This window comes from Battus philenor, unplaced genomic scaffold, assembly GCF_028537555.1.
Source record: "Battus philenor isolate CCGP_79_NKW_IND1 unplaced genomic scaffold, ilBatPhil1.0.hap1 SCAF_22, whole genome shotgun sequence".
Classification (NCBI taxonomy): Eukaryota; Metazoa; Arthropoda; class Insecta; order Lepidoptera; family Papilionidae; genus Battus; species Battus philenor.
Window position 1 is genome coordinate 6855282 of NW_027181685.1, and position 13954 is coordinate 6869235.

At 32.4% G+C, this 13954-nt stretch overlaps 3 protein-coding genes across 3 annotated transcripts in view; 2 read left to right on the forward strand and 1 right to left on the reverse strand.

The window, feature by feature from the left end:
• Nucleotides 1-399: 399 nt before the first annotated feature.
• LOC137923765 (uncharacterized) lies at nucleotides 400-1602 on the forward strand. The gene has a single exon (XM_068767032.1). It carries the CDS (start codon nucleotides 400-402, stop codon nucleotides 1600-1602), a length of 1203 nt encoding a protein of 400 aa, XP_068623133.1.
• A 4335-nt stretch (nucleotides 1603-5937) lies between these two features.
• LOC137923866 (uncharacterized) lies at nucleotides 5938-8031 on the forward strand. The gene is made up of 3 exons (XM_068767157.1): nucleotides 5938-6009; nucleotides 6366-7093; nucleotides 7880-8031. The coding sequence occupies exons 1-3, from the start codon at nucleotides 5995-5997 to the stop codon at nucleotides 7986-7988; spliced, it is 852 nt and encodes a 283-aa protein (XP_068623258.1). The 5' UTR covers nucleotides 5938-5994; the 3' UTR covers nucleotides 7989-8031.
• A 4-nt stretch (nucleotides 8032-8035) lies between these two features.
• The window catches only part of LOC137923865 (alpha-N-acetylgalactosaminidase), a 67507-nt gene continuing 61588 nt past the window's right edge, over nucleotides 8036-13954 (reverse strand). The window contains exons 5-10 of the mRNA XM_068767156.1: nucleotides 13273-13448; nucleotides 11957-12118; nucleotides 11201-11398; nucleotides 10623-10787; nucleotides 9337-9409; nucleotides 8036-8880 (exon numbers count right to left, since the gene is read on the reverse strand). Of these exons, the coding sequence (XP_068623257.1) occupies nucleotides 8771-8880; nucleotides 9337-9409; nucleotides 10623-10787; nucleotides 11201-11398; nucleotides 11957-12118; nucleotides 13273-13448 (884 nt within the window). The 3' untranslated portion in view covers nucleotides 8036-8770. The remainder of the gene's footprint in view (nucleotides 8881-9336; nucleotides 9410-10622; nucleotides 10788-11200; nucleotides 11399-11956; nucleotides 12119-13272; nucleotides 13449-13954) is intronic.

The following is a 13954-nucleotide window of genomic DNA, read 5'->3' on the forward strand; positions in this document are numbered from 1 at the left end:
TCACATATGGCGGATGCAAGAGCTCTAAATTAACTCCGACTGGCGTATAATCCACGTAAGTAGAAATATTCGACCGTGATGTTCAAGAAAGATATTTGTGAATAACTGGACGTCTTTATAATAAAAATTATAACTTACAGGAGTATAAATAAAAAAATATTGGTACCATAATTATTTAACCATTTAGTTTTTAATGGTTATAATCAATCATTTTAAAACGAAATAATATTACATTTGTAACGAACAGGGGCCTTTTTAAATTCTTGTTTTTTATCTATATTGTACTTCAATTAAAAACATACACGAGTATGCTCCTGTCACTAATGTCAGATATCAAATTGGCGTAACTAAATTACCAAGTATGTAAATTTGTAACAATGTTCTAATTAAAATTATTAAATGCTGCAGCGTCTCTTCGTAACAATTCTCTGTGCATTAACAGCTCCCCATAGGCAACGATGTATACTTAACACTCGAATACATTTTGGTCAACCTTTACCTGTTATAATCAGCGATGGGAAACTCTTAGAACCCACTCACAGTAATGGAAACATACTTATGGAACATGGCCACAGACTTACTCTCAGTTGTCCAGATGGAACAATCACACATTTTAATACAATCCGAACCCTCAACACAGCGTCTGTTTATTGTATAGATGACGATATATTTCAAAACGCTGATTGGTTAAATGCACCGGCAAGGTTCAGTGAATTCAGATGTAATATTCCTCCATCTTATATTAGCCAGCGAACAAATCGTACTTGCTATGGCGGAAACGCAATATATGAAGTCGGGTATAGAGTTGAAGATATTTTCTATCCAGTATATGAGTCTTGTTTCAACGAATTAGTATTAAAAGCTATATATTCGAAATACACGCAAAAGCCATATAATGCCATGTATCAAACTAAAGTCGAAAGGCCTTTTTTCATTGATAACAACGTATACAGATCTGTACCTGTTAATTCTTTATTTTCTCCTCCCGGACTGAGAAGTGCAGTTGCAAGGCTTGTTGGTGATAAGGTGGAAACTTACATAAATAAAACAGAATTTCTATCAAGAGGACATTTAGCCGCTAAAACGGATTTCGTATTCGCGTTCGGTGAACGAGCGACGTTTCACTACGTCAACTGTGCTCCGCAGTGGGTCGGGTTTAATGGTGGAAATTGGAATACTTTAGAAGTGGACTTAAGAAATCACATTCACGACTCGGGTTACGACACCGTTATATACACAGGAACGTTTGGAGTTTCACAACTACTTGATCAGTATGGGAGGTGGGTAGACATGTATCTTTATTCTGATGACAACAACAATCTTATCATACCAATTCCTATGTATTACTACAAAGTCGTATATGAGGAAGCCAGTAAGCGAGGTATTGCTTTTGTGGGTATCAATAATCCTCATTACACAGCAGAAAGAGCACGTTCTTTATTTTTTTGTCCGGATAAATGCCGAGGGAACAGCGATTTCTTATGGCTCACGTGGCATCCTGATGACGCTTCCGAAGGGTATACATTCTGTTGTACAGTAAATGATTTTCGATACACAGTTTCACATTTGCCAAATTTTGAGGTAACTGGACTTTTGATTTAATATTTACAGCCTAAGTTTGAATTGGATTGTTGTTCCAGTATAACAGTATTGTTTAGTACTTTCGTAATGTATAATCATTGTGCTAACGTCACTATGTTGTCAGTGAGGAAGCAAAAATTCAGACTTCTCAGAGATTCATCTTGGATATTATTGCTATATCTCCATAATTATACAAAAATTAAATACAAAGAAATAGACTTGATAGGACATTTTATTGTATTATAATACGTTCTATTACGAAATATGTCTTCTCCCAGAAAGTTTAGGCAGTAGACCAATTTTTTGCAGATTAATTAGCACACATACATTGACTTTTAATTATTTCAATTGTTAAGACTCATTTTCATAGGTCGTTAGAGCTTGCATATGCAATCTGATTACGAAAGACATAGCGATTGCATATGAAAACCATTTTTATTAGTTGATAAGGCGTGTCGAGTCTAATACGTAAACTGAGTCCGTAAAATTTCATTGATTGAAAACAACTTGGCAAAATTCCCTGAATGCTGTATGATATATAAGTTTAAGACCTATGAAAATGTGTCTGAATATCTATTTCAATTGACACAGTAAGATCTGGTTCTCTACGTACGTTCGTACGTTATTTTATTGACAAGCAATTATATTATTTAACATTCTTAATGCTATTTATTTAACAAAATGATCATTTGGATTTGATAACATGTATATGACCTGTGACGCTGTTTTTAAAAAATATTAATATGTATTTTTTTAAGGAAAATAAAAAAAAAAACAATATGAAACTGTGTTATTTTTTTAATCTTTAAATATTTATTTAATAGTTACAATAGCATTACATATAGACCTGTTACAGGTTTCTAATCGATGTTATGAATCATTATTGAAGTCTGTGTAGAGCGTCCATACGTGATCCGACTATTGTCTTTAATGAGCAGTAATTATATCACCTGGGAGACTGCCATTCTAAACATGAACCTGAGATTAATTTTGATTATTAACAAGAGAAAAAGACACCACAATTATTTACTTCGCGGTTTTAGAAATTTGGCTGTCTAATGTGTTTTCGAAGTTATATTTTGATGACGATAAATAAGTACCTACTGTTTTTAAGACTACCGCAGTTTTGAAGGAAATTCAATATTTTAACAAATACTGGTCAAAATTCTAACCTAACCCGTTCTTACATTTTCGTCAAAAAGTTTTGACTTTCTACTCCCAGTGTTAACATTTTCCGAAGTGGTAATAGGTAGTCAGACAAGAGTAATAATAAATTATAAAAATAGTAACTTTGTTATAATAAGAGTGTTACTTAGGTTAAAAATAATAAAGCAGATACTTAAAAAATATATTTTAGGAAGTATCTTTTCATAATAAATGTTATAAATTAAGAATTCTGAAAAACTTATTACCCAAATGGCATAATTTTTTTCCGGCGGCAGAAGTTTCTGGAGGCGATTAAAAATAATCAGACTATAGCAACTGATCAAGTCAAGGTGTCCTCTCGCAAGCTGTGAGAGTGAAAACCTAAGCCGAAGTCCGTTCTTAGTCCGTTTATAGGCCCTGCGCCAAAGCATTTCATAGAGCGTTCTCCTAAGCGATTTAAGAGCTCGACGATCTTATATTCGATAGTAAAAATAATATGTAACGGCCGGAGCCGAGGCTGCCTGAAGTGCCCTTGGACCTTGCTACATGAAATAATGTCTGGGAAAAGTTTGATCGGTGCTTGTTCTTCCTTGCCCGCGGAATGTGTTTACTACACACAACAGTGATCGTCAAACATAAAATTTCGACCCGTTTTCTGATGTTAACACTCAGTCAGTGTTTCGTAATATTACTAAGTAATATCAACACACATATCAAGGAAAATAATTGCCAAACTAAATAATCTTGTGGTTGTTCACAGAAAGACTCTATTCCATCAAACCACATCGTGAGATTGTAGCTTCTAAATGCCATCAAAAATGTAAACGCCATCAGGCATCGCATATGCATGCATAGTTGATACTATTGAACCTTCTAAACACGGTATTATTTTTCAAGTTTGATTTTCCTCGGTCTAAGGAAAATCACTTAAATATTTTTAATATATAACAATATTTATAAAACAAGCCCTTACATTTTTAATTTTCGGGCTTTTTAAGTATAAAAAATATAAACTCCTTATGGTCGTAAACAAAATTATAAAAAGTTGCCAAAGTAGATATTTTAATAAAAACCATTATTGATTTCAAAATAGTTCTTTAATTGTAACAAGCTAACAAGTTAATGTACATCCTATTTACATTACGTTAGTTTACATTTCGTTATTTTGTTATTTATATAATTTCAATATTTCGGGTGAACGTCCTCAGTGGTAGGTAATTTTGTTATCGCACTGGAATATGGCCGCGGCACTGTGACCCCCGGGGCCAGGATACGTCGATCCATCACATAGCATTTAATTCTTTGTAACATATGCACTACATTCACTATAATACTAAAGAACCATGTCTACATGTTGGCGTTCTGCAACTGGAATCAAATTAATTTTAGCCTATGGACGTCACCTGCTGGACATAGGCCTTTCAAATAAAAAGGTAAGAAATAACCTGCTCCTTCGATAATTTATCCACCTTGTCTTTAAGTACAAAACACAAATATTCTATCGTTATAAAACTGAAACTTATATTCTGATTTCAACAACTAATGTAGTACGCATGTGAATAAATCATTTACGAGAATTGATTTAGATCATGTCAGAAAAATAATAAATTTTACATTTGCGTAAACGCTGTACTTTAATAACAAATTAATTAGACTATAGATTTAGGATAATTAGCGCTATACAGTGGTGAATGTAATTCATTGAATTGATATAGAATAAGAGAACGGCGGTGACGTCACAGTATCGATTATTTAAAAATAGAATGTTGACAAAAAAATTAACGCCATGTTTGAAATATACTTAGTGTTATTTGAGCTGAGACGAATTTTTCTTTTTATTCCATTATGTATAGATATTACGTCATAAAGAATAAACTAAAATATAATAGAAGGTTGTATATATAAAAAAACTACGAGGACAATCGCCGAATTCTTGAGAAGTTTGAATGAGATAAATTCTTCGATATTTGTACACGTAACATTGCTTGGATATGCTGTAAATATATAATACACACGACAGTCAAAAATGATGATGAGAAAATCCAATTTCTTATACTAATATATCTGTAAATAAAACTCTTGGCTTCATTCAAAGATTTCAAATGAAATAGAAAGAAATTAGCAATGAGGATCCACAGATGGAGAATGTTAAAGTAGACTGCGGTTGTAGAGGTAAGAAAAACAGTGGAAACTGCTTCTTTAACCCCAACATAACTGTAAGAACTAAAAAAAAGGATTGAAAAATAATATGACAAACGAGGCAAAGTTATTTATGATCCAATAAAAAGTAAACTTGGCGACTTGCCCAAAAAGCGACGGAAAGAAATATAACACGCTTCAACACAAAAACGGTGTTGGGCTGGATATCTAGCAAAATATAAAGACAAAAGAGATTATAGAATCATCATTGGAAAGGTCTAATAGAAAAATTAAGAAGAGGCCATCCAAGAAATAGATACAGTGACGAAACAGCTAATAATAGCAGGAAAGGAAAGGAAAAAAGGAAGCCGAGGAATAGGAAAGTTTGGACTGAGCTGGAGGAGGTCTATACCCAGAGTGGGGTTGCTAAGATTGAGTAATGTATAACATAACAGATTTTAAGGACAATTTTTAAAAGTTGAAGGAAATAAAGGCTTATTATTATAAATTACGCACATATATACGTTACCAGTTACTTAATTGTCGGAATATTTGATTTTTAATTTCAGTTACTCATCCATAACATCAAAATTAAATCTAGAGTAATATTTATTTATTTCAATTAGGCAATATCATTCGGCGATTGTCAACCCGCATGCCTAAACTGGCCATTCTTTAGGTATATCTCCCATAGATATCTTTGGATGAGGCCTAAGCTTTGCAGTAGGTATCTATGGGCGTTAATAATTGAATAAAAAGGTGACATTATATAAAAGCTCTCTAAATAATAGTAAAACAATACCCAAACAATTGACATTATATGAACAAAATGTAAAGTAAATGATTTCAGCATTAAATTTAAATAATCTACGTATCATATTTTTTTGCGAAATTAATAATGTAATTATGAAATTATAATGTGTTTGCAAATTGGTCATTAGTAATGAATAGAAATAATATCGCACCTCATCTATTAATAAGTCATAATAGCGTTCATTATTGAATCACTTATTATGAATTCGTAATAGGCGCATGAATTGTCTTCTATCGACATTTATAAACTTGCTCCAACACAAGGACATCATTTTGTAATTGATTGTTGCTCATATTACAATTGTGTTATCAGAAATGGATCTGCAATTGGTAAGAGCTGTTGTTCCGATGGTTTTTCTCTTTTACTTTCACCTAGTGTTAATATTTAAAAATTTAAATGTTTAAATATAAGGTGATATTTTATATAATTTTTTGACTCTCCATGCGGTAAAAATTTTGTTCGTATAACTTATTTTTTTAAACAATAATTTATTATTTTTAACTCTTAATAATTTATCCATGATTTACATGTCCATTTTTCCTAGCATTTATATTGAAATTAAAACTAATTTTATTTAAAATTTCAAAACACGTGTGTAAATAAAGTCATCAAAAGAATAACCATTTTTTTAAATTTATATGTAGTCATTTATAAATGATTACTTAATGTAGCAATTTCATTACAGGTGTTGTTTTTAATGTCCATAAGTGTCGCGTTTATGCCGATAAATGCTGAAAGAATTCTTAGCAATAGAATGATAGATTTAAGAAGTAAACGTGATCCGAAATCCATAGACCGGAATCCAATCATAATAGAAGGGCTAAAATCTGATTTATTATCTGCCGCTCATATAAAAGTGATAAATCAACTAGCGCGGCGATTCAAAAACATGAACGGTCCTTCAAGCAAACACACTTCTAAAAAAAGGCGAACACCAAGTATTGAAATGCCAAATAAGGTGGTAAGAGAAATTCATTTGAGGGATTTAAATTCAAAACATTCAATGGTACAATTCAAAGGGTATACAACTGTGCCGCAAAAGGGAAAAGTTATAAGCAGAAGACACGCGTGCCATCATAACGTTAAAAAATTATTTCGTTCCGATTATCTTCGTGAATTAAGTCACAAATATGTTAAGAGCAATGACTATAGCGACGAAGAAGAAATCAATACAGAAATGCCTGCAGAAAAAATAAATTTAGAAAACCTTTTATCAAGAAGTAACAAAGAAAATCTCGTGCAAAATGATAATAATCGTTTGAGTTCTGGTGAACGTAAACTTGATTCCGGCGAGAATGAAGATCAAAGGGAATACATTTTTGTAAACGTTCCACAAATTGCTTTTGAATATGTCGACAATAGAAATAAACCGAAAAAGAGGAACGTTTTTAAACACTATGGACTGTTAAAAAGGTTAGTTTATATATTTTGAAATTTAATTAACAGTTAAAAATAAGGATACTATTAAATTATTATAAAGTATTAGAAACTGATCCACAAAGAGGTGAATTAGGGTGTAGACATCAGGCTTTCGTCATCGTTTCTGCTCTTGGTCATCCACTTCAAAGCATAGGCTTTTCTTTAACATATTAATGGTATTTGTGCCATAATCGCCACGCTTGGCAGTTGGTTTGGCGATCTCAGTGTGTTATTATGGTAGCAGAGGCTACTGCTACCTATCCTCTGGAATGATTTGTGGGTATTGGCAATTCTGTATGATTAATGCACAAAGCGTCAATTATATAAAATTGTAACCCGGTATTCAAACCCGCGACCTACAATTGTAAGTACATATTTAACACTGCTCACTATAGATAATTCGGCAGTGTTACTTGACTTTACTAAAGATAAATAGACAAAGGTTTAGTTCATAAGAAAAATCCTTTCATCTAATAGAGGCATATTAATTAATAATTAATTAGGCTTATCAAAGAATTGAGTATGACATCTTGTCATGCCCATATTCACGTTTTGTTTAATTTATTTAATTTCACTGTTATTTGATCTTTTTAGTCATTTATAACTCTTGTATATAGGTTGGTTTTCGTAGTAATTCGAATTTTGAAAACTTCTTTATTTACTATTACCATTAAATTACTTGTTATCTGTGAACCCATTAATATTTGGAAAGAGTTAACAATATATTGACAGCATTTATACATTTACTTCTTTGAAGCTGTTATTTTTTGTTTATTACAGAAGTGTAATCGAGGAAGAAAATCATGCAACAACTGCCTCCAGCTTTAAATTGCCGGCCGCGGAATCTGGCTTAATAAATAATTTAATATTTAAGAACATTAATGTATAATAATTTATTGTTATTGTAAATTAAAAAAATACAATATTTTTTTTATCAAATAGTTATTTATTGTGTTCTCTACAAAAACTTATAATTACACGCAACTAAAATGTACATACTTATCCTAGGTACAAGTAATGGCAAAAAATTCTCCACGATCTTTACACAAAAGCTATCTATCTCGGTTTATCACACTAGTGAGAATGAGACATAAATAAATTGTATCCTAAAGGTAAGGCTAAGAGAATGTGAGAGATGGTAACATTTGCACCGGGAAATGTGTTCACAAAATATTTTCACTGAGAGTATTAGAAGTGATGGACGATATCGGAATAAAAATTAATTATATATTATCAGATATTTACTAATTACTAACATTTTTCAAAAAGCAAAAGTTTATAAAATTCTAGTACCATACTAGCAACTTGTTATAAATAATAAATGTCAAAACCTTACTTTTAAATTCATCAATGAGTAACGGCGTTAAAAAAATTGTATCGGCGGGATTACATATTAACATGATATAATCTATTTTAGAATCCTGAATTTACAATTATTGTCCTTAAATTCCAATTTAACTAAAAATCCAATATTATCGTCCATCACAAGAATTAAAAATTAATTTAAATATATTCCATCTTTAAAATATAACTTTGATAATAATTTACGCAATCAAGTATCGATTGTATCGATTTATGTATTAAATTGACATGTTATTCGATTGTACTTGTAAATCTTAACGATTTTGACTCAAACTTCTTAGTGGTTGTTCGTCTAGCCGACAGAGGACGCTATTTCCTAGTCAGTCTAAATATGTCGTTAAGTGGCGCGTACGGCGTTCTTGTCGGAATAGCGTTGTAAGCAAATGATGGTTGGGCATCAGCACGAAGAATCACCACACCTGTTAAAAGACAAGGAATATTAACATTGACCAATAATTAATTAAATTTATTAGTCATTGTTTTATTTCAACAGAAAAATGTCTTCAATAGTATAAACTAGGATAAAGTCAAAAAATATTATTATTATAATAAAGTAAAACCGGCCTTCGGATTGCGTAGTTAAATTTATGAACTCGTTTTAATTAGAAACGGAATTAACATTTTTTAAAAACTATTCCTAATATGTGACATTCATTAATAATAGATAAATTACTATTATTAATGAATGTCACAGTTAAGAAAAAATATTAGTAATGACCGCTAGATGGCAGTGTAATAAATAACATAACAATTAATCTAGAGGAAATTAATAAACGTCAGACAAAAGAAACAAGAAAAGTATAACCATAATTCTCCAGTTTGTAAGCAAGAGTAGTAAATTATTTTAAATATTAAAATTAAAATGGTAGACGTACCTGATGGATTCACTTTCACCTTAATCTTTGTTTGAGGAGATAGTACGCCATAGTCCACGTCTTCGTACAGATCCTGTATCAGAAATTTCAATAAAATATATGAAAAAATATGTATTCCTCTTATAGAGACCGTTTAGTTTTGTAATACCGACGAGTGTTTATAAACAATGTGAACAAAAATCATCCATATATATATTGACAAGGCGAATGAGATACATTATATAAAAACAATGAATTTTGAACTTAACCACTAATTGCAAGAAAAAGAAACACCTATAATCAATTTAATGCAGAAATATCAGAGTTTTTCAAGTCATTTTTTATAATACCCCATGTTTCGCGCGGGACAGGGACGTGACAAATTCGGGTAATGAGTTTTTAAAATATATTTTTTTATTAACATTTGCTTTCATTTTTTTTAAATCTTTCATGCTTTTTCTTTCTTTCCTCCATCATAAAATATTTACTTCATAAGCATTATTATCATTCAACCATCCCCTTTCATCCTTCTTATCCATTCCCAAAGTATAACAGGTTATTTATCACGTTATTGTTTCCTAGATTTGTGTTTTGAATTACTATCAAAGTTAGGATGCGTTAATACTTTTGCTAACGTACTTGCAAATTAAATTAACTTTTTTATCTATAACGTCATTGTAATGCAGTATAAAATGTCCAATGACCACGAGAATTAAAACCCTTATATTAGGCGGATTACATGAAATCAGCTTTTAAGTGACGTCGGCTCAGCAAAAAGAATATTTCTACCAAATTTCAAGTCTTTAAAAGTTTTATGATTTCAGAGATGCCGCGAAAAATCAGCTACAACACAGGATGATTGGTTATGGATTTAAAAGTTTTAAAGGGGTCAATGTAAAGCTCCTTTGCTGTCAATTAATGTTTGGCATATTCAATCAAAATATCAATGTTTTCAGAAATAATAAAATCGCAATAAAAATAAAGTTAGATTAAGCGTTTTCTTAATTCAAATACAATATACATTAAAATTAATTGTTGTTTGCTATCCGTATTTGTAGACTTTATACTACTAGAAATTATAGGCCCATCGCATTTAAATTAATTTTCAGAGTAATTACTTTATACAGGCTGATTAGGTAGAATGAATGTATCATGGTTTTAAACCTTTTTTTTTTGTTTTAGCTGCTACAACTTATCATCTTTTATACTTCGTATTTTATCAAATAATACGGAATATATCGGGTTTATCATCGCTAAATTATTAATGTTTACTATTAAAGTAGTTGTAATTAAAGAAAAGAGTCTACCTCGAGCCTGTAGCCCGCAGGGTTGTTGAGACCGAGCTCGCGAAGAGTGACCGCCACGTCAGAAGGCGTGCCGTCAGTACGTCTGTTTAGGAAAGCCACCGCATACGAGTAATACTGCCCCTGGATCGGCACGATCGGACGGGACCATATCTCGATACCTCGGTGCTGTGGATAACACAAAACTTAATAAAAAAATCAGCCATAGAAATCTACTGAATGTATAGACACAGGGTTGCCCCATAGATTTCCAATAAATTTTTCCATGACCTTAACAAGCTGTTTTCTAACTTCATCATTATTGTCATCACATAGAAAATTTATATAATATTTACAAGAAATAGCCTCCATACTTTTTTAATTTAAAAACAGTGTCTTGAGAGATCTGAACGCTCTGGCGGATCAAGGGACCACTTTCTCTCTGTCACCGTTGAACCATTATTCTTCAACAAGACTTACAAATATTTGTCTACATTCAACAAATATTTTTTTAACAAAATAAATGTATACATATGTATGTGGCGCGATAATGGTGGAGATGGTTGTAATTTTTTTTTATTTTGTGCGAATTAATGACGTACCTTATATATCCTCCTTCCCTGAATTCCGAGCGGGTCTTGGTCCACCTCTATGATCTTCCTGTTCTGCAAGATGGCTTTGTACTCTGGCCGAATGGTGCGCAGATCTACGCTCATCAGCAGCGGCGCCGCCAGGATCGCCCAGATCGCGAACTGCGTTTTGCTCTGCTCGTACGACAGCCCGAAGTTGCCTATGATCAGCTGAAATTTCAAATGTTAAGGACATTAAATATTTTTTAAGCAATAATTATAAGTTAATAATACAGAGTAAAATTCAAGGTGGCGGGAAATCGCGCCTCATTACTGAAAAACAGCAGTGCGTAATTTGAGATGAACACTAGAATGCTGTGCAGACCTACACTACCGATGATGAAGATGATGGATGACGGCAACGTGAAGAAGAAAGAGAACGCTTTTGAGGTGACCAGCGATGAGGTCCTCTTCCTTTTTTTATAATCCTTTTTTTCTTACATTTTTATTTCATATTACATTAAGGTTCTTTTTTTATAACTTTTAATTTTCGTTCCGGATCACTTGTGTACGTCGTGAGTACAATGCCAGAATAACTCAATTTTAATGAAAACTACCATCAAATTGAACTTCTTCATAATGCCATCCTTCAACCAAAGCTAGGAGCTTCAGACGCATTCTAACATTCTACTAGTATATAATATTATTTTCTTATTTATTTTGTGGCTTATTCAACTTATTAATTCTTAGGGTATATAAGCTAAAGATTTTTCTTAAAGAAGGTCTCACCATATCAGGGTCGTTCCAGTGGCCGGGTCCAGCGTTGGGCACAATGACGTCCTGGTGGTTTCCGTAGTAGTCTATGATAGATTCGACGGATGCCCACGAATCTTGTATGTCGTCGAAGTTTCGCCACAAGTTGCAGTGTTCGATGATCGATGTGAAATTTGGCTGCAAGGCAGACAATTAAATAGTTAACTTATTTGTAATATAGGTAAAAAGTGACAATAAGCTTTATAAAGAAGAACAAAATCTTCATTCTCTAATTCAATTTAGATTTTTAATGTTGTAAATTCTATTACAACAGCTAATTCTTACTTTTATAAATATCTTAACATAGGTACAGACAATAACAGACATAACAGGTATTTTTATATATCAAACCCCGTCTTGGGTTCGCAGGGACAATTTTGCTAAATCATTTATTCACATTATTTTTTTTATTCTTTCACTATTCTTACGTCATTCTTAATATCTCTCACACATTTTTCTGGATTGCTACTTTACAATTTCGATTTATTTATTTATTTACCTTTTTTCAAATTTTCTTATATTCTAGTTTCATAATTTTATTGTTTTATGTCTATATCACAGCATTATCATTTTTAACAGGCTTGTACTTTCATAACATTACTACATATTTTTTTATTATAGAGCTAACGAAACCGTTTTACCGCGCCGTAGAGAAGCGCGGCGATGTAAGGGCCGAGGAACAAACACTATGAAAGCCTCTTCTGCGAGCGTTGACAGCGGACTGACGGAACGGAGCGATTGAAATTCCCACCCATCCCGTATAAATATTTAATATACATAAAAGAGATAAGAGATGGCGTAAAAATATTATTATTATTATTCTTAACTAGTCAGTACCAACTTATTTATGTTTCAGAAAGATGGCAACATAGTCAAGTAGTTTAGAGCAATTAAAAGAAACGTGGGGGCGCCTATTTTACGTGTACCTTATTATAGGGATTTTTATAGGGATCGTTTTATTAATTAACAAGAACCGTAGGCTTAAGTTAAGCTTCGTGCAATAGGGTGATCACCATCATTTTAGCGGAACGTCACAGCTGATCTCTCCTAATGATTTCCAAGAGGACTGGTTGGAAGCCGCCTGCATCCAACGTCTTCCAACGACCTTTACAAGGTCACAGGGTTCAAGCTGCTAATTACCACAAGGTTTCAAAACTAATTGTTAAATGTCACATATCTTATTTATTAAGTCCTATGATATGATGACTTCTTTCAGCTATATTGAGCAGTAACAATGTTTTAGAACCCAGAAAAAATTTGTTAATTGAATCCGTGTGTTTATTTCATATTACCTGAATTCCCGCATAGATCTGATAAACTGGCCAACTGCAGGAGTAGACCATCTGACGGCCGGTGATATTGAGCTGTCGTCCGAATTCGGGGTAACCTTGATCCATGTCAGCAGGAAGAGCATAACAACCGTCTAGTTTCACGTAATCCACGTCCCAAGCCGCAAAAGTAGCTGCATCTGATATAGAATAGGATAAGACTTAAACCTTAGATACTTATAAAAAAGTAATCCGTTATGGCCAATTAGACAATAATTGTTTATTCTTACCAAAATTGTGTTTTCTGACATTTCTGGAATGACTTTTCAACTTTTTATTTGTTACTTAATTTCGAGAGTCCGACTATGCTAAAATAAGTTGGAATCAATACCCTAAATAATTTGAATGTTTTAATATTCCTAAGATGCAGTAGTCTAATATATTAAATTACCTAAATGTAGGTTTCTGTATTTAGTTAAATTTATGCCATTGATAACTAGGTAATAGTTAAATTTTACTATCATAATACTGTGTTTAAAAGTGAGAGACTTCGTTTCTGTGTTGTGGGTCATCACTGATAACACACGTTGGTATACCGAGAGATGAAGGATGTGAAGATGTATTGTGATTCCCGAAAGCTGCTTAGTCGAGTTGGATTCGGCGATTGAATATTTTTGAGGTTGGACTTCCATTGTTTTGACTTTTG

Coding starts and splice junctions, on each gene's coding strand:
- LOC137923866 (XM_068767157.1), top strand. Junction 7,094..7,879: donor CACTATGGACTGTTAAAAAG/GTTAGTTTATAT, acceptor TGTTTATTACAG/AAGTGTAATCGAGGAAGAAA.
- LOC137923765 (XM_068767032.1), top strand. CDS start 400: ATGCTGCAGCGTCTCTTCGTAACAATTCTCTGTGCATTAACAGCTCCC.